A 25,982-nucleotide genomic window follows, 5' to 3' on the forward strand; every position below is an offset into this window, starting at 1 on the left:
GGCCGCAGGGGCGGGGCGGGGCCTTCCGGCGAGTCCCCGCCCCTCCACCGCCACGCAGCCAATGGGAGCCGCCGAGGGGGCGTGTCTCCGCCGGCGGAAGGGGCGGAGAGTCACCGCCGCTATAAAAGCGGCCGCCGGCGGCGGCGCCGCCATTTTGAGAGATGACCATGACCATCACCGTGGCGGCGGCGGCGGCGGCGGCAGCGACGACGTGTCCCGGGCGGGGTTGGGGACACCCTAAAGGGTTCCCCCGTGGGGTTTCCCCTTCCCCACCCCAACACTTCACCTTCGAAACCCCCGGTAGGGCCCAGCGGCCCCTCCAGGCCCCGCCGCCGGTACCGCCGCGTCCTTTACCCGCCCGCTGTGAGTACCGGACCCCGTCGGGGATGTTTATGAGGGGGGAGGTCCCCTTCCTCGTCGCCTGAATCCCCTCCCCAGACGCACGGGTGCCCTGGGGCGGGCAGGATGAGGCCCATTTCCCGGAGGTGTGTGTGTTTTTTGGGGGGGATGAGTCACTTCCCCCCCCCCCCCCCGCCTTCTGCCTGAGTCACCCCCAGCTGGTGCCCTGGGGGGGGGGGAGGGGGGGCAATCCACACGTCCGGGGGAGGGACCCGGGGTTAATTCCCCCTCCTCCTTCCCGAGGGAGTATTTGGCCACCCCCTCGGAGGTGCCAAAGGAGGGGGCAATTAACTCGGTTACGCTTCTGGAAGCTAAGCAGAGTCGGAGGGGTTTTGCCCCTGGATGGGTTCCCTACGCCTACTCAGGCGGAATTATTTGCCCTTGGAGGGGGGGATAATTACCCCGACTACGCGTCTGGAAGCTAAGCAGGGTCGGGGGGAGGGTTTGCTCTTGGATGGGTTCCCTAAGCCTGCTCAGGGGGTGTATTTGCCCCGGGGTGGGGAGTTATTTGCCCCCGGGGGTAGTTACCCTTCTGGAAGCTAAGCAGGGTCGGAGAGGTTTTGCGCTTGGATGGGTTCCCTAAGCTGTCGCACGGGGAGTTATTTGCCCTTGGGAGGTGACGATTACCCCAGTTAGGCTCCTGGAAGCTAAGCAGGGTCGGAGGGGTTTTGTGCTTGGATGGGTTCCCTAAGCTGGCTCACGGGGAGTATTTGCCCCAGGGGTGGGAGTTTTTTGCCCGGGGGGGGTTATTTGTCCCAGGGGTGGGGGTTATTTGCCACGAGGAGTGGTGTTTGCCTGGGGAGGGGAGTTATTTGCCCCGGGAGGGAGGGGGCATTTACCCCAGTTACCCTTCTAGAAGCTAAGCAGGGTCAGAGGGGTTTTGCGCTTGCATGGGTTCCCTACGCCTGCTCAGGGGGAGTATTTGCCCTGGGGGTGGGAGTTTTTTGCCCCGGGGGGGAGTTATTTGCCCCAGAGATGGGGGTTTATTTGCCTGGGGAGGGGGGCTAGGGGGGAGTTATTTGCCCCTGGGGTGTTAGTTACCCTAGTTATCTTTCTGGAAGCTAAGCAGGATCGGAGGGGTTTTGCACTTGGATGGGTTCCCTAAGCCTCATCAGGGGGACTTACTTGCCCCGGGGAGGGGCTGTTTGCCCCCGCGGGGGGATTTGCCCTAAGTGGGTCAGTTCTTACCCCACTTTGTTGCCCCCCTCCAGGTGCGGCGGCCTCTCCCCACAGAGGAGCCGAGCGCGGCGAAGCGGCTCCTGGTGCTGCTCTTGGCTGTGGTGAGTGCCCAGGTGTACAGCGCCACCGAGGACGTGACCCCCGAGGTGGCTGCGACAGCCGTGGTGACACCCGAAATATCCACGGTGACACCCGAAGCACTCACGACGCCTGTTGTGACGTCCCCGCCCGGGGACGGAGTGCTGCTCAGGACTGCTGTGACACTCATGGGGACAACCTGGACACCCAACGGGACGCTTGTGGGGACACCCGTGGGTGCCTCCTGCCCCCGGCTGCTGCTGTCACCTGCCCTGTGGCCCCACAACTACACAACCGGAGGCGCTGCCCGCTGAGGAGCACCCGGCACCCTCACCTTGTTCTCAGGGTGGCACCCAAGACTGTCACCTCGACCTCAGGGTGGCACTTGGCACCCTCCTGTGCCCATCGCCGGGTCCTCAGGTCTGGACTGGTAGCTGGTGGCCGCAGGGTGGCACCACGCACCCATGGGTGCCCCTCACCTCGGCCTTGGGGTGGCACCTACTGCCTCAGTGACGCTATGGGGTGAGGGGGCTCCATCACCCTGACCTTAAGGCTGTGACGGCACCCAGCACCCATAGGTGCCCCTCACCGTACGTTTCAAGAGACATTGAGCACCCATGGGTACCCCTACCTCACCTTCGGGGCCGCCCCATAGCACCCATGGGTGCCCCTCATCCAATTTTGGGGCTGCTCACCTCATCCCTCCCTCCCTCCCCCCCCCTCATATGGTATTTATTTATTATATTTATTTCGCCGTTATTTAAGTTTATTTAAATTGGGGGTTATTTAAGGGGATTTTGGGGGTATTTAAGAATTGCGGTTATTTAATGTTAAGTCGCTGTTGGGTCTTCATTGGAGCGTCGTGTGGTTGTGGCCTCAGGGGGGAGCCTTTGAAATCCCCCCAAAACCCCCAAAAAACCCTTCCCCCCCCTCCCCCCCAGCTGCCTGCGCCCCCCAGAAACGGAGGAAGCGTTTCCTTCTCCTCGACGGGCAAAAGAATCGGGTTTTCCGTGCTTTCTGCCCCAAATTCCAAGCTGGGAAGGGGAAGAGAGGGGGAAAGACACCCCACTCCCCCCATTTTGGGGGTGTGGGTGATGCCGGAAATTCCAACCAACCTCCGTTTTAGGCAGAAAAACGCCACTTTTCATCACGCGTCGGCCGCGTTTATTGAACCGACTCGTAGGCGACACCGGAATACAAAGTCACAAAAGTAACAAAAAAATACTAAAAAACAAACAACCCCCCCAAAAAAATCTTTTTCTTTTTTTTTTTTTTTTTTTTCTTAAAAAGCTGTAAACAGCTCAGTTTTTGCTCCTGTTTCGGGGGGACCGGGTGGAATCCCCTCCCCCCGTTAACTCCGTTCTCTGCGGGAATAAGAGTCTTTTCTCCGAGGGGAAAAAAAAAAAAAAAAAACACAAAACAAACCCAAAACCACGCTTGGCAGTGCCAGTGACCCAAATTTGGGTGTTTTTTTCCCCCAGAATGGCACTTGGGGAGCATCGTTGCTGCCCGGCTGTGCCGCAAAACCACAAACGAGACACGTGACAGCAGTAAAAAAATCCCAAAAAGATGAAAATTCGAGGAGAAACACAGCCCAGATGCCCCCCCCCCAATCCCCCAAATAATCTGCCCAAACCAAAACCCAGTAGAAAATGGGGGGAAAAAAGCCCATTTTCTGCTTCAGTTTTTACCAGTTCCCGCCTAGGACGAATTTGGTAAATTTTGGGGTTGCGCTCAGTGCTTTAAAACACAGCGGGAGGAGGAAGGGGTGGGAAAACTTCGTTAAAGCTTGTCCTAATTAGGTGGGGGATTGATTTTCTTCGCTTCCCTCTGCCCTGAAAAATTTGTGGGGCGGCAGCGGGTGCTGTTCCCCCTTCTGTGCCTCAGGGTAGGGATACCTCTTCCTGCTGGAAAAAGATGGTAATTTGGTTAAAAATGTAAAGGGGGGGGTGTCCCCCTGATCCCCTAATTAGATCATTAATTAGCTGCCAAGGTGGGAGGGTGTGGGCGGGAACAACCTCCCCAGTGATGATGGGTCTTTGAGGGCAACCCAGTTTGGGTGTTGGGCGAGCGGCTGGGGAAGATGGGAGAAGGATGGAGCTGTGGCATGAGGGGGAATTCCCCATCCCCTAATTAGCGCAATCATTAATTAGCCGCCAAGGCTGGGTGGGTCTGGGCAGGAAGGAGCCCCCCAACAATGGGTCTTTGAGGCCGACTCCAGTTGGGTGCTGGGCGAGCGGCTGGGGAGGTCGGGAGGAGGATGGAGCTGGGGCTGCAGCCAGGGCCCCTCATCCCCTAATTAGTGAGATCGTTAATTAGCCACTGAGGATGAACAGCTCCAGGTGGGAACAACACCCCAATGATGGGTCTTTGAGGTCAACCCCAGTTGGGTGTTGGGCGAGCGGCTGGGGAGGTTGGGAGAAGGATGGAGCCACGGAATGAAGAGGACTTTCCCATCCTCTAATTAGAACATTAATTAGCCACCGAGGCTGACCGGCTCTGGGCAGGAACAACCTCCCCAGTTACGGAGCTTTGAGGCCAACCCCAGTTGGGTGTTGGGCGAGCGGCTGGGGAGGTCGGGAGGAGGACGGAGCCACGGAATGAAGAGAACTTTCCCATCCTCTAATTAGAGATGTCATTAATTAGCCACCGAGGCTGACCAGCTCTGGGCAGGAAGAAGCCCCCCCAACGATGGGGCTTTGTGGTCAGCCCCAGTTGGCTGTTGGGCGAGCGGCTGGGGAGGTCGGGAGGAGGCTGGAGCCGCCGCCGGGGCCGGCCACCGCTCAGTTGATGAGGGAGGAGGTCTGGGCCCCCGAGGCGGGGGGCGAGGGGAAGGAGGGGTGGGGGAAGGCGCGGGCGGGGAAGGAGAGGGCCCACGGCAGGTCCAGGGGGGGGCTGGAGAGGGACGGGATGGGCAACGGCGAGGGGGAGGCGGGGAAGGAGGGCAGCGAGGGCATGGGGGCCGCCGAGCCCCCCAACGGCGGGGAGAAGGCGGCGCCGGAGAAGGCGCCGGAGGGTGGCAGAGGGTTCCCGGCGGCGGCGGCGGCGGCGGCGGTGGCGGCTTTGGGCTTGTCCCCGGCGTGGGTGCGTTGGTGGCGGTTGAGGTGGGAACTGCGGCTGAAGCATTTGCCGCACTCGGGGCACTTGTAGGGTTTCTCGCCGGTGTGGACGCGTTGGTGGATGGTGAGCTCGGAGCGTTGGATGAAGCTCTTGCCGCATTCGGGGCACTGGTAGGGTTTCTCGCCCAAGTGGGTGCGTTGGTGGGTGATGAGGTTGGAAGAGACGCTGAAGCATTTGCCGCACTCGCCGCAACGGTAGGGTTTCTCCCCGGTGTGCATCCGGCGATGGATGGTGAGGTCCGACTTCTGGATGAAACCCTTCCCGCAATCCCCGCAGGCGTAGGGTTTCTCGCCGGTGTGGATACGCCGGTGTTTAACCAACGCCGACCGTTGTCCGAAACCCTTCCCGCACTCCCCGCACTTATAGGGTTTCTCCGGCGGTGTCACCGCCGCCGTTTCGCCGGCGCCGGTATCCGATTCCCTCCCGCAATCCATACATTGTTGAGCGCGGGGCCGTAACCCCACCGCGCCACCCCGGTTCTTCCCGCAATCCGGACACTTAGGGGGCTGCCCCGTGGTTCCCCCGTTACCGTGAGCGCGTTGATGTTTGAGTAACGCGGCGCCTTGACCGAAACATCGCCCGCATTGGGCGCATTGGAAGAGGCGACCGTGCCGGTGAGCGGCCAAGAAGCCGGCAAGATGTTCGGGGCAACGGTAGGACGCCCGTTCGGCCGCGTGGATCTTCTGGTGCCGGTCGAGGTGGGAGCTGACGCTGAAGCTCTTCCCGCATTCGGCGCAGGTATAGGGTCGTTCGCCGGTGTGGACGCGTTGATGCCGTTCCAGGTCGGAACGTTGAATGAAACCTTTGCCGCAATCGCCGCAAGCGAAGGGCCGTTCGCCGGTGTGGATGCGCCGGTGTTGGGTGAGGTTGGAACCACGGCTGAAGCTCTTCCCGCAATCGCCGCAGCGGTGAGGCCGTTCGCCGCTGTGGGTCTTACGGTGTTTGGCCAAAGCGGAGCGTTGGGCGAAACTCTTCCCGCATTCGGGGCAACGGTGAGGAGCCGCCGAGCCTTCCGGCGGAGGAGGTCGAGGACGGGCGCGGGGTTGGGCGGGCGGACCGGGTCCACCGGCGTGGGTACGGCGATGGCGGTCGAGGTGGGAGCTGACGCTGAAGCGTTTGCCGCAATCGCCGCAAGGATACGGCCGTTCGCCGGTGTGCACCCGCCGGTGCCGCTCCAGGTCGGAGCGTTGGATGAAACCTTTGCCGCAATCACCGCAACGGTGAGGCCGTTCGCCGGTGTGGATACGCCGGTGCTGGGCAAGGTTGGAGCCGCGGCTGAAACCTTTGCCGCAGTCACCGCACCGGTGCGGTTTCTCCCCGCCGCGTTCCGCTTGCCGAACCGTTTGCCGACACCTCCGCCCGCACTCGGAGCAGCGCCGTGGTTTTGCCGGACTCTGCGACCGGTTCCGCTTGCCGCATTCGGCACAACCAGCCCGAGATGCCGGCGATGCCGCGCCCCCGCCCTTTTTGCCCCCGTTCCCTTTACCGGCGACGGGGGGTTCACCCGCCTGCCCCCCGCTTCGGCGCTGCTCGGCATCCTCCGGCGCCGTCTCCTCGCCGTCCCGCGGTGCCGAGTCCTCCTCCGTTCCACTCCCGGCGCCGGCGCCTGCACCGCGGGGAGAAACCAGGAAACCATGAGCCCCTCCCGACACAACAGCCCCCCAAATTTAAGCTCCTCCCCCCAGCTTGGGAAACATGGCATCTAGTTGGACTTCTGGAAGCCCTTTGACGTGGTCCCCCACAACGTCCTTCTCTCTACGGTGGAGAGATACGGAGTTGATGGATGGACCGTGTGGTGGATGGCGGCATCCAGAGAGGCGCTGGAGACCAGTGAGGAGTGGTGTCCCTCAGGGAACAGTACTGGGACCAGTACGGTTCCATATCTTCATCAAGGACATGTGCCACCATCGTCCCTTTGACGTGGTCCTCCACAACGTCCTCCATTCTCAATTCTGTGGAGTTGATGGATGGAGCGTTGGGTGGATGAGGAATGGGGCGGATGGTGGCACCCAGAGGGTCGTGGTCAATGGCTCCATGTCCAGCTGGAGACCAGTGAGGAGTGATGTCCCTCAGGGGGTCCATACTGGGACCAGTACTCATCCATCATGGACATGTGCCACCATCATCCCTTTGACATGGTCCTCCACAACGTCCTCCATTCTCAATTCTGTGGAGTTGATGGATGGAGCGTTGGGTGGATGAGGAATGGGGCGGATGGTGGCACCCAGAGAGTCGTGGTCAACGACTCCATGTCCAGCTGGAGACCAGTGAGAAGTGGTGTCCCTCAGGGGTCCGTACTGGGACCATCACTGTTCCACATCTTCATCAACCACATAGGTGGTGGGATCTAGGGCACCCTCAGCAAGTTGGGAGATGACCCCATGTTTGGAGCTGACCCCAAGTCTGGAGATGACTCCAAGTTTGGAGCTGACCCCAAGTTTGGAGCTGACCCCATGTTTGGAGATGACCCCAAGTCTGGAGATGACCCCAAGTCTGGAGATGACTCCAAGTTTGGAGATGACCCCAAGTCTGGAGCCGATCCCAAGTCTGGAACCGACCCCAAGTCTGGAGATGGCCCCAAGTCTGGAGATGGCCCCAAGTCTGGAGATGACTCCAAGTCTGGAGATGACCCCAAGTCTGGAGATGACTCCAAGTCTGGAGATGACCCCAAGTTTGGAGATGACCCCAAGTCTGGAGCCGACCCCAAGTCTGGAGATGACCCCAAGTCTGGAGATGACTCCAAGTTTGGAGATGACCCCAAGTCTGGAGCCGACCCCAAGTCTGGAGATGGCCCCAAGTCTGGAGATGACCCCAAGTCTGGAGATGACTCCAAGTCTGGAGATGACCCCAAGTTTGGAGATGACCCCAAGTCTGGAGCCGACCCCAAGTCTGGAGCCGACCCCAAGTCTGGAGATGACCCCAAGTCTGGAGATGACTCCAAGTTTGGAGCCGACCCCAAGTCTGGAGCCGACCCCAAGTCTGGAGTTGACTCCAAGTCTATGACCCCAAGTCTGGAGATGACCCCAACTGTGGAGCCGACCCCAACTGTGGAGCCGACCCCAACTCTGGAGATGACCCCAAGTCTGGAGATGACTCCAAGTTTGGAGATGACCCCAAGTCTGGAGCCGACCCCAAGTCTGGAGTTGACTCCAAGTCTATGACCCCAAGTCTGGAGATGACCCCAAGTCTGGAGATGGCCCCAAGTCTGGAGATGACTCCAAGTCTGGAGCTTGGTCAGGCTGGAGGAGAGAAGGCTGTGGGTGGACTTCGTGGTGGCCCTTCAATACTTATGGGGACGGAACGTTTGATAGGACCCGGAGCGATGTTTTTAAGGTAAAAAAGGGCGGATTTGGGTTAGATCCCGGGAAGAAATGTTTTCCGCTGAGGGTGGTGAGAGGCTGGAAGAGGTTTCCCGAAGAGGTTGGAGATGCCCCATCCCTGGAGGAGGTGTTCAAGGTTGGGTTGGCCGGGGCTGGTTGGAGACGTCCCTCCTCATGGAGTAGATGACCATCAACTCTCCCTTCCGACCAAAACCATCCCATAATCCTCGAGGGGGGAAAAAACCCGGGGGGGGGGGAACCCTCAACCCCCTCTCCCACGGGACTGCCCCCCAAGATTCGGGGAAGTTCTTGGGGATGCTCTTGGTGGGCCTCCAAATTTACCTCCGTCTTTGGGGGGTTTCTTGCGATTCCGGCGTTTTCCCCCCTGGCCCTGTTCCCGCACCAGTTCCCGCAACATCTTCTCCACCTGACTCCTGCCGGCCGTCTGCAGGATGAGGCCCAACTGACGACGTAAATCGGGGTTCACCCCCCCCTCGCTGGAACCGGCCCCCGACGAAGGTTGGATCTGGGTGGGCTCCGGTTGACCCTCTTCCCCTTCCGCTTCCACGCCTGGAAAAAAACAAAAAAAAACCAAAAAAAAAAACCAAAACAAACCAAACCAAAACAAAACCCACCAAAAAACAACCAAACAAAACCACCGTTAGAACCCCCATCCCTCCACCACCCCCCCCCCAAAAAAAAATCCCAAGGGATTCACCCAAATTTGGAGGGGTTTATGCCAAAAATCCCAAAGAATTCACCCACATTGGGAGAGGGCGTCCCTGAAAAATCCCAAAGAATTCACCCAAATTTGGAGAGGGCGTTCCTGAAAAATCCCAAAGAATTCACCCACATTTGGAGAGGGCGTTCCTGAAAAATCCCAAAGAATTCACCCACATTTGGAGATGTTTATGCCAAAAATCCCAAAGAATTCACCCAAATTTGGAAAGGGCGTCTCTGAAAAATCCCAAAGAATTCACCCACATTTGGAGGGGTTTATGCCAAAAATTCCAAAGAATTCACCCAAATTTGGAGAGGGAGTCCCTGAAAACCCCCAAAGAATTCACCCAAATTTGGAGAGGGCGTTCCTGAAAAATCCCAAAGAATTCACCCACATTTGGAGAAGTTTATGCCAAAAATGCCAAAGAATTCACCCACATTTGGAGAGGGCGTTCCTGAAAAATCCCAAAGAATTCACCCAAATTTGGAGAGGGCGTCTCTGAAAAATCCCAAAGAATTCACCCACATTTGGAGGGGTTTATGCCAAAAATCCCAAAGAATTCACCCACATTTGGAGGGGTTTATGCCAAAAATCCCAAAGAATTCACCCAAATTTGGAGAGGGCGTCCCTGAAAAATCCCAAAGAATTCACCCACATTTGGAGGGGTTTATGCCAAAAATTCCAAAGAATTCACCCACATTTGGAAAGGTTTATGCCAAAAATTCCAAAGAATTCACCCAAATTTGGAGAGGGCGTTCCTGAAAAATCCCAAAGAATTCACCCACATTTGGAGGGGTTTATGCCAAAAATCCCAAAGAATTCACCCACATTTGGAGAGGTTTATGCCAAAAATCCCAAAGAATTCACCCAAATTTGGAGAGGGCGTTCCTGAAAAATCCCAAAGAATTCACCCACATTTGGAGGGGTTTATGCCAAAAATCCCAAAGAATTCACCCACATTTGGAGAGGTTTATGCCAAAAATCCCAAAGAATTCACCCAAATTTGGAGAGGGCGTTCCTGAAAAATCCCAAAGAATTCACCCACATTTGGAGGGGTTTATGCCAAAAATCCCAAAGAATTCACCCAAATTTGGAGAAGTTTATGCCAAAAATCCCAAAGAATTCACCCACATTTGGAGAGGGCGTTCCTGAAAAATCCCAAAGAATTCACCCAAATTTGGAGGGAAGTTCCCCCAAAATTCCCAAGGAACTCACCCAAATTTGGAAGGGTTTCCACCAAAAATCCGAAGGGATTCACCCAAATTTGGAGGGGGGCCCACAAAAATCGCAAGGAATTCAGGAAAAATTTCGAGGGGTTTCCGCCAAAAATCCCAAAGAATTCACCCAAATTTGGAGGGATTTCCACCAAAAATCCCAAAGAATTCAGCCAAATTTGGAGGGCTTTCCCACCAAAATCCCAATAAATTCACCAAAATACGGAGGGTGGTTCCACCAAAATCCCAAGGAATTCACCCAAATTTGGGTGAGGGTCCCCAAAAACCTCAGCAATTCACCCAAATTTGCAAAATCCCCCCAAACAAAGGAATTCACCCAAATTTGGGCCTTCCCCCCAAAATGAAATAATTTACCCAAATTTGGGCGTCCCCCAAAAACTAAGGAATTCACCCGAATTTGCACGTATCACAAAACCTGAGGAATTCACCCAAATTTTGGGGGTTCCCAAACAATATAAGGAATTTACCCAAATTCGGGGGTTCCCCAAAACCTAAGGAATTTACAAAATTTGGGCATCACCAAAACCCTAAGGAATTTACCCAAATTTGGGGGTTCCCCCAAACCACCAGGAATTCACCCAAATTTGGAGGTCCCAAAACACCTAAGGATTTTACCCAAATTTTGTCATAACCAAAAACCTAAGGAATTCACCCAAAATTTGCAGGTCCCCAAAACCCTGAGGAATTCACCCAAATTTACAGAATCCCCCAAAACCCCCAGGAATTCACCCAAATTTGGGGTTCCAAAAAACCTAAGGAATTCACCCAAATTTACAGAATCCCCCAAAACCCGAGGAATTCCCCCAAACTTCCAGGTCCCCAAAACCCTGAGGAATTCACCCAAATTTTGGCGTCCCCAAAAAACTAAGAAATTCACCCAAATTTAAGCGTCCCCAAAAAACTAAGAAATTCACCCAAATTTAAGCGTCCCCAAAAACCTAAGGAATTCACCCAAATTTGGGGTTCCAAAAAACCTAAGGAATTCACCCAAATTTTGGCCTCCCCAAAAACCTAAGGAATTCCCCCAAATTTTGGCCTCCCCAAAGCCCTGAGGAATTCACCCAAATTTACAGAATCCCCCCAAAACCCGAGGAATTCCCCCAAACTTGCAGGTTCCCAAAAACCTAAGGAATTCACCCAAATTTTGGCCTCCCCAAAAACCTAAGGAATTCCCCCAAATTTTGGCCTCCCCAAAACCCTGAGGAATTCACCCAAATTTACAGAATCCCCCCAAAACCCGAGGAATTCCCCCAAACTTGCAGGTTCCCAAAAACCTAAAGAATTCACCCAAATTTTGGCCTCCCCAAAAACCTAAGAAATTCACCCAAATTTGGGGTTCCAAAAAAAACTAAGGAATTCACCCAAATTTACAAAATCCCCCAAAACCCGAGGAATTCCCCCAAACTTCTAGGTACCCCAAAACCCTGAGGAATTCACCCAAATTTTGGCCTCCCCAAAAACCTAAGAAATTCACCCAAATTTAAGCGTCCCCAAAAACCTAAGGAATTCACCCAAATTTGGGGTTCCAAAAAACCTAAGGAATTCCCCCAAATTTTGGCCTCCCCAAAGCCCTGAGGAATTCACCCAAATTTACAGAATCCCCCCAAAACCCGAGGAATTCCCCCAAACTTGCAGGTTCCCAAAAACCTAAAGAATTCACCCAAATTTTGGCCTCCCCAAAAACCTAAGAAATTCACCCAAATTTGAGGTTCCAAAAAAACCTAAGGAATTCACTCAAATTTACAAAATCCCCCAAAACCCGAGGAATTCCCCCAAACTTCTAGGTACCCCAAAACCCTGAGGAATTCACCCAAATTTTGGCCTCCCCAAAACCCTGAGGAATTCACCCAAATTTTGGCCTCCCCAAAAACCTAAGAAATTCACCCAAATTTAAGTGTCCCCAAAAACCTAAGGAATTCACCCAAATTTGGGGTTCCAAAAAACCTAAGGAATTCCCCCAAATTTTGGCCTCCCCAAAAACCTAAGGAATTCCCCCAAATTTAAGCGTCCCCAAAACCCTAAGGAATTCACCCAATTTTGGGGTTCCAAAAAACCTAAGGAATTCCCCCAAATTTTGGCCTCCCCAAAACCCTAAGGAATTCACCCAAATTTTGGCGTCCCCAAAAACCTAAGGAATTCACCCAAATTTGGGGTTCCAAAAAACCTAAGGAATTCACCCAAATTTTGGCCTCCCCAAAAACCTAAGAAATTCACCCAAATTTAAGCGTCCCCAAAAACCTAAGGAATTCACCCAAATTTGGGGTTCCAAAAAACCTAAGGAATTCCCCCAAATTTTGGCCTCCCCAAAAACCTAAGAAATTCACCCAAATTTAAGCGTCCCCAAAACCCTAAGAAATTCACCCAAATTTGGGGTTCCAAAAAACCTAAAGAAATTCCCCCAAATTTTGGCCTCCCCAAAAACCTAAGGAATTCCCCCAAATTTTGGCCTCCCCAAAGCCCTGAGGAATTCACCCAAATTTACAGAATCCCCCCAAAACCCGAGGAATTCCCCCAAACTTCCAGGTCCCCAAAACCCTGAGGAATTCACCCAAATTTTGGCCTCCCCAAAACCCTGAGGAATTCACCCAAATTTAAGCGTCCCCAAAAACCTAAGGAATTCACCCAAATTTACAGAATCCCCCAAAACCCGAGGAATTCCCCCAAACTTCTAGGTACCCCAAAACCCTGAGGAATTCACCCAAATTTTGGCCTCCCCAAAAACCTAAGAAATTCACCCAAATTTAAGCGTCCCCAAAAACCTAAGGAATTCACCCAAATTTGGGGTTCCAAAAAACCTAAGGAATTCCCCCAAATTTTGGCCTCCTCAAAAACCTAAGGAATTCACCCAAATTTTGGCCTCCCCAAAACCCTGAGGAATTCATCCAAATTTACAGAATCCCCCCAAAACCCGAGGAATTCCCCCAAACTTGCAGGTTCCCAAAAACCTAAAGAATTCACCCAAATTTTGGCCTCCCCCAAAACCTAAGAAATTCACCCAAATTTGAGGTTCCAAATAAACCTAAGGAATTCACCCAAATTTACAAAATCCCCCAAAACCCGAGGAATTCCCCCAAACTTCTAGGTACCCCAAACCCCTGAGGAATTCACCCAAATTTTGGCCTCCCCAAAAACCTAAGAAATTCACCCAAATTTAAGCGTCCCCAAAAACCTAAGGAATTCACCCAAATTTGGGGTTCCAAAAAACCTAAGGAATTCACCCAAATTTTGGCCTCCCCAAAAACCTAAGAAATTCACCCAATTTTTGGCGTCCCCAAAAACCTAAGAAATTCACCCAAATTTAAGCGTCCCCAAAAACCTAAAGAAATTCACCCAAATTTAAGCGTCCCCAAAAACCTAAAGAAATTCACCCAAATTTAAGCGTCCCCAAAAACCTAAGGAATTCCCCCAAATTTTGGCCTCCCCAAAAACCTAAGGAATCCACCCAATTTTTGGCGTCGACAAAAACCTAAGAAATTCACCCAAATTTAAGCGTCCCCAAAAACCTAAGGAATTCACCCAAATTTGGGGTTCCAAAAAACCTAAAGAAATTCCCCCAAATTTTGGCCTCCCCAAAAACCTAAGGAATTCCCCCAAATTTTGGCCTCCCCAAAGCCCTGAGGAATTCACCCAAATTTACAGAATCCCCCCAAAACCCGAGGAATTCCCCCAAACTTGCAGGTTCCCAAAAACCTAAGGAATTCACCCAAATTTTGGCCTCCCCAAAAACCTAAGGAATTCCCCCAAATTTAAGCGTCCCCAAAAACCTAAGGAATTCACCCAAATTTTGGCCTCCCCAAAAACCTAAGAAATTCACCCAAATTTAAGCGTCCCCAAAACCCTAAGGAATTCCCCCAAATTTTGGCCTCCCCAAAACCCTAAGGAATTCCCCCAAATTTTGGCGTCCCCAAAAACCTAAGGAATTCACCCAAATTTGGGGTTCCAAAAAACCTAAAGAAATTCCCCCAAATTTTGGCCTCCCCAAAAACCTAAGAAATTCACCCAAATTTAAGCGTCCCCAAAACCCTAAGGAATTCACCCAAATTTGGGGTTCCAAAAAACCTAAGGAATTCCCCCAAATTTTGGCCTCCCCAAAACCCTAAGAAATCCACCCAAATTTTTTTTTTTGGGGGGGGGGGGGGGGGGTTCCCCCAACCCCGAGACTTACCGGCCGCCGACCCCCGCCTGCGGTGGGACTCGGCGAAGGCGGTGATTCGCGGCCAACTGATGGCGATCTCCTCCGCTGCCGGGAAGAAGGACGATCCGATGGGCTCCATCACCCCCTCCCCCCCCCCCAAAATTTAACACCACCCCCCCCCCCTTTCTATTTTGGGGTAAAATCCTCCACCTTTGGGCAAAACCTCCTTCCGCCCTCCCCCGCGTTCCACCGCCGCGAGGGGAAACTGAGGCAGAGCGGGGTATTCCCCCCCCCCCCAAAATGCTGTTCCCCCCCCTCTCCCCTGGACCCCCCCCCCCCAAAATGACCCCCCCACACCCCCAAAATGACCCCCCCCCCCCCCCCCAAAATTAGGACATCCCGGGGTGCCCCTTACCCAAAGAAATCACGTTCTCGTAGTTCTCCTGCATGGTGCCCCCCCCCCCAAAAAAAAAAAATAAAGAGGGGGGGGTGGTCCCAGGTGGGGGGGGGGGGTGGGTGGCACCCCCAAAAACCCAAACGTCCGGCCCCCTGCAATGACAAAAGAACACCCACCCCCCCCAAAATCCTCGTTAGCACCCCAATACCACCCCGGGGGGGGGGTGTCCTGTGTGTCTCCCCCCCCCCCCCCCCCCTTTTTTTTTGCTTCCCCCCCCCAAATTTTCAGGGCTGGGCAGATTTGGGGGGGGGGGGGGGGGAGCTGGGGGTCTTGTGCTAAAGTGTCCCCCCCTTTTTTTGGGGGGTGCCCCCCCCCTCATTTTGGGGTGCTCAGATGCTGCAGCCTGATTTTGGGGGGGGGGGGCCAGGGACCCCCCTTTATGGGGGGACCCAAGGGGTGCACCCCAATTTTTTGGGGTGCCCAGGGGCTGCACCCCCACTCTTTCAGGGCACCCAGGGGGTGCACCCCACTTTTTTGGGGTGCCCCCCCCATTTTGGGGTGCTCAGATGCTGCACCCCGATTTTGGGGGGGGGGGCCAGGGGGTGCTCGCCCCCACTTTTTGGGGTACCCAGGGGACATTCACCCCCTCTATGGGGTACCCAGGGGGTGCACCCCACTTTTTTGGGGTACCCAGGGGGTGCCCCCCCCATTTTAGGGTGCTCAGATGCTGCCCCCCGATTTTTGGGGTGGTCCCAGGGGGTGCTCGCCCCCTCTATGGGGTACCCAGGGGGTGCACCCCACTTTTTTGGGGTACCCAGGGGCCGCCCCCCCCACACTTTTTTGGGGTGCCCAGATGATGCCCCCCCCACCCTCCCCTCCCCCCGCGCTTTTCGGGGTACCCCGACGATGCTCTCCCCATTTTTGCGGCTCCTCCCACCTCTCCACCCTCCCCCCCCATTCCCCCCCCTCCACCCCCCCCCCCCCCCAAAATTTGGGGTGTCCCCCCCAAAAAAAAGTGGGGCGGGGGGGGGGGGATGCAACCAGCGCACAGCCAAGATGGGGGGGGGGGGGAGAAGGGGGGGATCTATGGGGGGGGGGGAATCTATAGGGGGGGGGACCCCCAAGTTACCTGCGCGGGTTGTTATTTTTTGGAGGAGGGGGGGGGGGTGGGTGGTCCCGGGGTTCCCCCCCGGGGCTCCGGGGACTCTCCGCGCCGAACACCGGTCCCGGTGGAGGCGGTTCCCCCGTGTGACCCGGATACAGTGAAGCTGTGGCCCTCCTCCTCCTCCTCCTCCTCCTCCTCCTCCTCCTCCTCCTCCTCCAGAGCCCTCTAGCGGCCCCCACCTCCCCTTCACCCCCCCCCCCCCCATACTCCTCCTCCCCCCCCCCCCGCCCCATGGGAGCTCAACCCCTATATTAGACACCGGAGAATCCCTCCGGTTGGATTTCTTTCTTTTTTTTTTTTTTTTTGGGGGGGGTGGGGGTGGGGGAAGGGGTCTTCCCGCTGTTCCATCCGACCCCGTGGATGTCCTTCAGGAACCTCGAAGGGGGGGGGGGGGGGGGTGGAGGGGGGTAAAGATGGGGGCAAATAGATCCTCAGGGGTTAATGCCGCCGCCCCCCGCCCCCCCCCCCCGGCCAAGGAGATGCCCCAAGAGATGCCCAAGGAAGGAGATGCCCCAGGAGATGCCCAAGGAAGGAGATGTCCCAGGAGATGCCCAAGGAAGGAGATGCCCAAGGAGATGCCCAAGGAGATGCCCAAGGAAGGAGATGCCGAAGGAAGGAGATGCCCCAGGAGATGCCGAAGGAAGGAGATGCCGAAGGAAGGAGATGCCCCAGGAGATGCCCAAGGATATGCCCAAGGAGATGCCCAAGGAAGGAGATGCCGAAGGAAGGAGATGCCCAAGGAGATGCCCCAGGAGATGCCCAAGGATATGCCCCAGGAGATGCCGAAGGAAGGAGATGCCCCAGGAGATGCCCAAGGAAGGAGATGCCCCAGGAGATGCCCAAGGAGATGCCGAAGGAAGGAGATGCCCCAGGAGATGCCCAAGGAGATGCCCAAGTTGTTTGTTGCCCAAGGAGATACCCAAGTAGTTGCCCCAGGAGATGCCCCAGGAGTTGCCCAAGGAGTTACCCAAAGAGATGCCCAAGGAGTTACCCAAGGAGTTACTCAAGGAGATGCCCAAGAAGTTGCCCCAGGAGTTGCTCCAGGAGATGCTCAAGGAGTTGCCCAATTTATTTGTTGCCCAAGGAGATGTGAAAGGAGTTGCCCGAGGAGATGCCCAAGAAGTTACCCAAGAAGATGCCCAAGGAGTTGCCCCAGGAGATGCCCAAGGAAATGCCCAGGGAGTTGATGCCGGAGATGCCCAAGGAGTTACCCAAGTTGCCCAAGAAGAGGCCCAAGTTGTTGCCCAAGGATTTGCCCAAGGAGAGGCCCAGGAGATACCCAAGTTGTTTATTGCCCATGGAGAAGGCAAGGAGATGCCCACATCCCAAGGAAACTGGAGGACACATCCCGTGGAAACCAGGGGACAGATGGACCCTCCTTCGAAGCTCAACCACAGTAGTAGACACTGGAGACTCCACACCGGGAGACGGGTAGCAGGCGGGGTCTGGCAGCGATGTGGGGCCCCTCTGTCCAGGCCCCACGTCCAGAGGAGGCAGCTGCTTGCCCGTTCGGGGGTCCCCAATCCTCCCCTGGACCCCCTAAAAGCTCGAGGGCGCCTGGGGGCAGATCCTCCCTGGACCCAATGAAGGCAGAGGATCCTCCTTGGAGATCCTCCCTGGACCAATAGAGGGCAGAGGGTCTCCCTCCTCGGAGATCATCCTTGCACCCAGTGAAGGCAGAAGGTCTTCCTCCATGGAGATCCTCTCTAGACCCAATGAAGGTCTCTGGACCCAATGAAGGTCTTCAGACCCACTGAAGGCAGAAGATCTTCCTCCATGGAGATCCTCTCTAGACCCAATGAAGGTCTCTGGACCCAATGAAGGTCTTCAGACCCACTGAAGGCAGATCGGCCTCCATGGAGATCCTCTCTAGACCCAATGAAGGTCTCTGGACCCAATGAAGGTCTTCAGACCCACTGAAGGCAGATCTGCCTCCATGGAGATCCTCTCTAGACCCAATGAAGGTCTCTGGACCCAATGAAGGTCTTCAGACCCACTGAAGGCAGCTCTTCCTCCATGGAGATCCTCTCTAGACGCAACGGAGCTCTCTAGACCCACTGAAGGCAGAGGATCTTCCTCCACGGAGAACCTCCTGGACCCACTGAAGGCAGAAGATCTTCCTCCATGGAGATTCTCTCTAGACCCAATGGAGGTCTCTAGACCCAATGAAGGTCTTTAGACCCACTGAAGGCAGAAGATCTTCCTCCATGGAGATCCTCTCTAGACGCAATGGAGCTCTCTAGACCCAATGAAGGCAGAAGATCTTCCTCCATGGAGACCTTTCTGGACCCAATGAAGGTCTCTAGACCCAAGGAAGGCAGAAGCTCTTCCTCCAAGAAGATAGATCCTCCTGGACCCAATGAAGGCAGAAGATCTTCCTCCATGGAGAACCTCTCTTGACCCGATGAAGGTCTCTAGACCCAAAGAAGCTGAACCGGCGCGGGTTGGTTGAGTCTCCTCAGGATGGGCTCCTCCCTCCGTTATTTTGGCATCATTTTGGAATGCCCCACCCAAGGCGGCCCCCAAACTTCCGTTGTTTTTTTTTTTTTCCGCACGGGAAGAGCTGGGATTTCGCAGCTCCTCCTCCGAGGAGAAGCAGAAGCCACCCGCCGGCTTTTCGAACTAGACTATTTTTTATTCACAATACAAACACAGCTCCTGCTCATCTTGGGAAGAGACGGACCAGGCAACCGGCACAGCCGCCACCCCAAATACGCCGGCAAATCCCTGGATTTGTGTCCTGCTCCCATCCCTGAAGTTCACCCGGAGGGGTTCACCTCTTTTCCGCTGGGGAACACCTGCAGGTGATGTTCTCCGTGATCTCCTGGGGCTTCCCTTCCAGCCACGGGAGGTGCCACGTCACCGATGGGTTCCCACCACGAGTAATGACGGTTGATCCGGCACCCCGAGAGGAACCACCAGCATCTCCTCACCACCGGCTTGGGGACGAACCCCCCCTCTTCCCAGCTCCTCCTCCCAACAGCCTCCAGCTCACCCCCAGCCCGTTGGGTTCCTCCAAGTGCTGGTGGGCTCCCGCTGAATAAATACAATAAATACATTAAATAAACCACTCGCGCCGGGTCGGCGCCGAAGCGTCGCCGGCGCTCGGCTGGGAACCACTGGGGGTGGACAACTGGCCTTGTTTCTTACCCAACGAAGCCACAAAATTGGGGGGTCGGTGGGGTTTTTGTTGTTGTTGTTGTTGTTGCCCCGAACGGTGTCCTTTGGTAGATGGGGTGTCATCACATCCCCCCCCACCCTCCCGCCCCAAGCGCGTCTCGGAGGGCTTTGGGGGGGGTGTCGGTTGAGGTTGGCGGCACGGGGAAGGTGGGCTGGGCAAGGGATGAAGCCACCCCAGATATTTTGGGGTGCGAAAGGTCCCTCGGGGTTTGGCAAGGAGCCGCTGGCACCTCCCCCACCTCCAACCCCATCCCCTTCTCCCCTCCCTTCTCCTCCCCCACCCCCCCACCCCCACCCCCCAAAAAAAAAACCCACAACCCCTCCCCAACCGCTCTCGCCACCATCTCCCCCCACCACCGCCCAAGGAGGTGGCTTCTCCCGGACTACGCGTCGAAGAAGGAGCGCGGCGGGTTGGGATGTCCTGATGTCTGTTGGCAGGATTAGGTCTGATTTGCTGGAGGGGACACCCAAACACCCCCCCACCCCCCACCCCACCCCCCCCCGAATTCCCACTCGGCCCCTCCCCCAGCCCCATCTCCATCCTCCCCTATCTACCCTACCTTCCTACTCTACCCTACAAAAACTACGTCCTCGGGGGCCGGGGTTGGTGCCACCGGGGGACATCACCGGCTTGGGAGCACCCATCACGCATGGGTGCTCCCCGAGGCACCCCGCCGCGGCGGTGGAGGGGGGGGGACGACGGATGGGAGCCACCCGGAGGGGGGGGGGGTCAACCCTATGTCCCCATCTCCCCTTTCCCCCTCCCGCCCTTTTCTCCCGGTTAACGGGGGGTGAGCTCATCCGGCGGTTCCTCCGGCGGTTCCTCCTCGCCGTGGCTTTGGAGGTGGCGGTGAAGGTGGGAGCTGACGCCGAAACGCCGGCCGCACTGCGGGCAAGGGAAAGGCTTCTCGTCGGCGTGCACCCGCCGGTGTTTCGCCAACGCCGAACCGTCGGCGAAGGCCTTGCCGCAATCGGGACAGGCGTGCCGGGGGCTGGCGTGAGCCCGTTGGTGCTTATGGAAGTGGAGGGTGCTGTTGAAGCTCTTCCCGCAATCGGCGCAGACGTGGGGTTGCCCGCCGGCGTGGGTACGTTGGTGCCGGTAGAGGTGGGAGGTCCGGCCGAAACGTTTGCCGCAGTCCCCGCATTGGTAAGGTCGTTCGCCGGTATGGATCCGTTGGTGACGTTCCCAATGGGAGCTCCAGGAAAAACTCTTCCCGCAATCGCTGCACCGGTAGGGTTTCTCACCGCCGCCGTGGAGGCTACGCCGATGCTGGGCGTACTGGGCGCGAGCGCCGAAGGCTTTACCGCACTCTTCGCAACGGAAAGGCCCATCGCCCAGGTGAAGGCGTTGATGTTTGACCAACGCCGGCCCATCGCCAAAACTTTTCCGGCACAGGGTACACTTGTAGGGTCGTTGGCCAGTGTGGGTGCGTTGGTGCCGGTCAAAATGGAGGGTGCTACCGAAACTACGCCCGCAATAGGTGCAGATGTAAGAGCGACCGCCGGCGTGGGTGCGTTGGTGCCGGTAGAGGTGGGAGCTGCGGCTAAAACGCTTCCCGCATTCCGGGCACTGGTAGGGCTTCTCACCGGTATGGACGCGTTGGTGTCGGTCGAAATGGGAGCTCCAACTGAAGCTCTTCCCGCAGTGATGGCATTGGAAGGGCAAACGACCGGTGTGCAACCGTTGGTGGGTCACCAACTCTTTGTTCCGGCGAAAACTCTTCCCGCACTCCTCGCATTTATACGGCAACCCCCGGGGCCGCGCCGGTGGAGCGGCTGGACCCGACCGTTCGGCGGCGTGAGCCCGTTGATGGCGGTAGAGGTTGGAGCTGACGTTGAAGCTCTTACCGCAGTGGAGGCAGAGGAAGGGTTTCTCACCGGTGTGGGTCCGCCGGTGTTTGCTGAAGTGGGAGCTGCAGCTGAAGCTCTTGCCGCATTCGCCGCACTCGTAACTCTTCTGCAACACGATGATGCTCTTGAAGTTGGAGAAGGCGCCGGTTCCCGCTCCGGTTTTACTGCCGCGTTGACCTCCCGCCGCGTCGGGGGAGTCGATCTGCTGGACCACGGTCCAACGTAAGGTCTCCCGGGTCGGGCTTCGTTCGCCCGGTGAACCTTCCTCGGGGTGACCCAACAAGGTGGCCGTATCCAGCTCTACGATCTCGGGGTCGCCCGCCGTCGGGGGGTCCGTCTTGAGGTCGCCGGGTGTCCCTGGGAAAGGGGAGATGGCAGGTGGGGGTCAATCCTGGTGTGGGGTGGGTTACCGGGGATGGAGAGCCCCTTCCCATGGGACCTGCAAGGGGGCTGGGCTGGTGCGCCCCATAACTTTGAGCGTCTCGGCATGTCCTTGGTGTAGGACCGAGGACATGGGCTCGGTTTGAGGAGGGGGGACACCCAAACCTGGAGGATCTCCATCCCCTTCCCAAGGCTGGAGGATCTCCATCCCCTTCCCAAGGCTGGAAGATCTTCATCCCCTTCCCAAGGCTGGAGCATCTCCATCCTTTCCCAAGGTTGGAAGATCTCCACCCTCTTCCCAAGACTGCAGGATCTCCATCCCCTTCCCAAGGCTGGAGGATCTCCATCCCCTACTCAAGGATGGAGCATCTCCATCCCCTTCCCAAGGCTGGAGGATCTCCATCCCTTCCCAAGGCTGGAGGATCTCCATCCCCTACTCAAGGCTGGAGGATCTCCATCCCCTTCCCAAGGCTGGAGGATCTCCATCCCTTCCCAAGGCTGGAGGATCTCCATCCCCTACTCAAGGATGGAGCATCTCCATCCCTTCCCAAGGCTGGAAGATCTCCATCCCCTTCCCAAGGCTGGAGGATCTCCATCCCCTACTCAAGGCTGGAGCATCTCCATCCCTTCCCAAGGCTGGAAGATCTCCATCCCCTACTCAAGGCTGGAGGATCTCCATCCCCTTCCCAAGGCTGGAGGATCTCCATCCCCTTCCCAAGGCTGGAGGATCTCCATCCCTTCCCAAGGCTGGAGGATCTCCATCCCCTACTCAAGGATGGAGCATCTCCATCCCTTCCCAAGGCTGGAAGATCTCCATCCCCTACTCAAGGCTGGAGGATCTCCATCCCCTTCCCAAGGCTGGAAGATCTCCATCCCCTACTCAAGGATGGAGCATCTCCATCCCCTTCCCAAGGCTGGAGGATCTCCATCCCCTTCCCAAGGCTGGAGGATCTCCATCCCCTACTCAAGGCTGGAAGATCTCCATCCCCTTCCCAAGGTTGGAGGATCTCCATCCCCTTCCCAAGGCTGAAGGAACCCTCCCAACCCTTCTCGACACTTACTCTGCATCCTGGGGGGGTCGTAGGCGTCCTCCTCCCCGTCCCCCTCAAAAAGCACCGGCTCCTCCGGCTCCGCAGCCCCCCAGAGATCCATCGCCCCTTCTCACACCTCGGCCGGTGGCCCGGGGACCCTGGAAAGCCACGAGCGCCCCGTCACCATCCCCCGGTTCCCCCCTCTTCCCCCCCCCCCCCCCCCCGAAAAAAAACATGTCACCGGGAACTCGGGGAAGTTTGGGGTTCAGCAGGAACCCCACTGGCTCTAATGGGGACGGAGATGATCCCCCCACACACATACTCCCCACCGCGTCTATGGGGCACAGAGGGGACCCCCCCGCTCCCCACCGCATCTATAGGGCACAGAAGGGACCCCCCCACTCCCCACCGGCTCTATATGGGCCGAGGCGGACCGCCCCCCACCCCACCGCGTCTATGGGGCACAGAAGAGACCCCCCCCTCCCCACCGCGTCTATAGGGCACTGATGGGACCCTCCCCGCTCCCCACCGGCTCTATATGGGCCGAGGTGGACCCCCCCCACTCCCCACCGCATCTATAGGGCACAGAGGGGACCCCCCCCCTCCCCACCACATCTATAGGGCACAGAAGAGACCCCCCCGCTCCCCACCGCATCTATAGGGCACAGAGGGGACCCCCCCGCTCCCCACCGCATCTATAGGGCACAGAGGGGACCCCCCCGCTCCCCACCGCATCTATAGGGCACAGAAGAGACCCGTCCGCTCCCCACCGCGTCTATAGGGCACTGATGGGACCCCCCCCGCTCCCCACCGCATCTATAGGGCACTGATGGGACCCCCCCCGCTCCCCACCGCATCTATAGGGCACAGAAGAGACCCGTCCGCTCCCCACCGCGTCTATAGGGCACAGAAGGGACCCCCCCACTCCCCACTGGCTCTATATGGGCCGAGGCGGACCCCCCCACTCCCCACCGCGTCTATAGGGCACAGAAGAGACCCGTCCGCTCCCCACCGCGTCTATAGGGCACAGAGGGGACCCCCCCGCTCCCCATCGGCGCTATATGCCCCCCCCCACCCCCCCGGGTCCCCCATCCCCGTTCCCCCCCGGGACGGTGCGGATCCCCCCCAAGTCCCCTCCTCCCCGTCCCCCAGCGACGGACCCCCCCCCCCCGCCCCCCAACCCCCCAACCGCCCCCCCCCCCCCCCCCCTTCTTCATCCTCCTCTTCCATCCCCTCTCCCCCCGACCGGGGACAAAGCCGGGCGGCGCCGGGAGCATCCCCCATCCCCCGAGGGGGGGGGGGGAGTTGGGGGGTGATGTTGGGGGGGGCCGACACACACCTCTCCGTTACCTTCCACCCCGTCGAGGGGGAGGGGGGGGGGGGAACACACACACACACACGACGACACAAGGCGACCCCCCCCCAACCAACCACAAAGGAGGGGGGGGGGGGCGACTTCGTTGCCGTCGGTCCCGGGGGCTTCAGCTCGTGGCTCGTCTGTGTGTCTGTCCACCCCCCCACACCCCCCCCTTCCCTTAACCTCCGTGTGTGTGTCTGTGGTGTGTCCCCCCCCCCCCCCGTTCCCCCCCCCCCCCTCCCTCCTCTCCCCTTTCCTGTCGGGGCCCCCCCGCCTCGGTCCCGGCTGCTCCATCCCCTTCCTGTGTGTCCAGCTTCAGCGAGCCGGCGTGCAACAGCCCCGGCGCCGCCCCCCACCCTCGCTTCTTCTTCTCCCCCCACCCCCCCCCCCCAACCCCTTTCCCCAACCCCCCCCCCCCCTTAAAAAAAAAAAAAAAATCCCCAAATCCCCCCCCCCCCCCCTCCTCCCGCCCACCCCTCTCCCCACCTTCCCATTGCTCCATCGCCTCCGCATCCCTCCGCTCCCAGTATCAGGTAATGGGGGGGGAGACCCCCGGGAACTGGGAGGAAGAGGGGGTGGGGTGGTGGTGGTGGGGGGGTGGGGGGTGGGGGGGGGATCCCACTCGACCGCACCCCGACGGCTCATTATATCCCCCCCCCCCTCCCCCTCCCCCTCTCTCCCCCCAACCTCGGAAGGGGGGGGGGGAGGAGGGGGCATCATCCCTTCGCCCATCCCCCCCCCCCCCTCTATTCCTCTCCCCCCCCCCCCCAACCTCGCTCAGATTTCCCCCCCCTCCCCCCCCCCATCCAGCCGCGTTGGGTTTTCATCCCCCCCCCCCCCCCCAAAAATATATACCCACCGCCTTTATAGTCTTATTTAATCTCATTTTATCCCCCCCCCGCACCCACCTCCGCTCTATCTGCCCCCCCTCCCCCAATTTCCCCCCTCTTTACATCCCGCCGCGATTTTCATTTTCCCTCCCGCCCTGTTGCATTTTAATCCCCCCCCCCAATTAAATTCCCCCCCCCCAATTAAATTCCCGCCCCCCCCCTTTAATTCCCCCCCTTCGCCTTCACCCCGGTTCCATTTAACACCCCCATCCCCCCCCCCCCCATTCCCCCGGGGTCCCCCCAACCCTTATTTCATTGCCCCCCAACCTTCTGAGGGGGGGGGGGGCATCTTGGGGGGGGGCCCTACCCGCAGGGTAGTTACTGGGGGTGATTTGGGGTGAAACACCCCAAAACAGCCTTTTTTTGGGGGGGGGGAGGGGTTGTCATACCCCGACACCCGTTGCCTCCCAGGGTGATGTGGGGCCCCCCCCCCTCCCCCCCCCCTACATCCAACCGCTCTTTGGGGGGGTGGGAAAGCCAATTTCGGGGTGTTCCCCCCACCCCCCCCCCCACCCCCCGGTGGACCCCAATACCTGAACAGGACCTGTTTGCGTTGTAGGGACCGGTGACAACGTCTCCGTCCCGTCCCCATCCCGTCCCGTCTCCTCCCCCCCCCCATCGTTGTGTGGGTGTCCCCCCCCCCCCCAAAAACGCGCCGGCACCGGGACCAGCCTGGACCACCGGGACGAGATGCAGGAGAGCTACGAGAGCGTCATCTCCCTGGGTGAGGTTCATCATTTCCCCTAATTTCTTCTTCTTCTTCTTCGAGGAGAAAAAAAGTCACTTAATTACCTTAATTAGCGGCTATTTAAACCCACCGAAATTGTTTAAATAGAACCTGGGGGGGGGAGGGGGGGGGGGGAGGAGCAGAATTCAAGGGGGACCCCCATTTCCAACCCATTTCTGGCTCCCGGTGCTTTCGGCCGTGGCCATCCCGGCGTTCCAATTTATCTTCTTTTTGGTTTTGGGGTGGAAAGGGCTCAAATCGGTATCCAACTGTCTCCCCTAGCCGAAGAAATCGCCATCAGTTGGCCGCGCATCACCGCCTTCGCCGAATCGCACCGGAGGAGGGGGTTGGTAACCGGTAAGTCAACCGCCGGCGGTACCGCCGATGAGCAAGAGGGTATTTTGGAAGCCCTAAAACGATGGGGTGATGGGTGCAGGAGATGGGGAAGTCGCCGGATGTGTCCGCCGCGACGGGGGGAGGGATGCGGGCGGCCAACCGGTGGGTTTTTGGCAACGGGGGTGGGATCCTCACCCCCTTTTTTCCCCCCTACAGACGATGGGTTGTTGAGCGAGAACGAAGAGGAAGACCCACCACCGGGCGAGCTGGAGAAGGTGGACGCCGAAGGGACGCCGGCGGGGAAACCCAAAGGGACCGGTCCCACTGGCGGCGAGGGTCCAAAACCCGGCGACAGTCCTCAAAAACCGGAGAACCAACCCAGAAAGCCGCCGGGCAAGCCACAGGGCAAATCGGGCCACCGTGGCTTCAAGAAATTCCCCCCTCGCGCTTTGCTCGGCCACGGCCGCTGCCACGACTGCG

At 57.8% G+C, this 25,982-nt stretch overlaps 1 protein-coding gene and 1 long non-coding RNA gene across 2 annotated transcripts; one reads left to right on the forward strand and one right to left on the reverse strand.

Annotated features, from left to right (window-relative positions):
• The first annotated feature begins 165 nt into the window (after positions 1 to 165).
• Positions 166 to 2,490, forward strand: LOC309682759. Its single transcript, XR_014270154.1, has 2 exons — positions 166 to 363; positions 1,611 to 2,490. It is a non-coding gene; the product is annotated as an uncharacterized lncRNA (long non-coding RNA).
• Positions 2,491 to 19,710: 17,220 nt separating this feature from the next.
• Positions 19,711 to 23,580, reverse strand: LOC309682778 (uncharacterized protein; the record flags this gene model as incomplete). Its single annotated transcript, XM_082496895.1, has 3 exons — positions 23,532 to 23,580; positions 22,223 to 22,350; positions 19,711 to 21,137 (listed from the first exon to the last, which is right to left on the reverse strand). The coding sequence occupies exons 2-3, from the start codon at positions 22,311 to 22,313 to the stop codon at positions 19,711 to 19,713; spliced, it is 1,518 nt and encodes a 505-aa protein (XP_082353021.1). The 5' UTR covers positions 22,314 to 22,350; positions 23,532 to 23,580.
• Between the last annotated feature and the right edge of the window lie 2,402 nt (positions 23,581 to 25,982).

Source organism: Vanellus vanellus, assembly GCF_965231255.1.
Source record: "Vanellus vanellus genome assembly, chromosome: 32".
In the NCBI taxonomy this organism is placed as follows: domain Eukaryota; kingdom Metazoa; phylum Chordata; class Aves; order Charadriiformes; family Charadriidae; genus Vanellus; species Vanellus vanellus.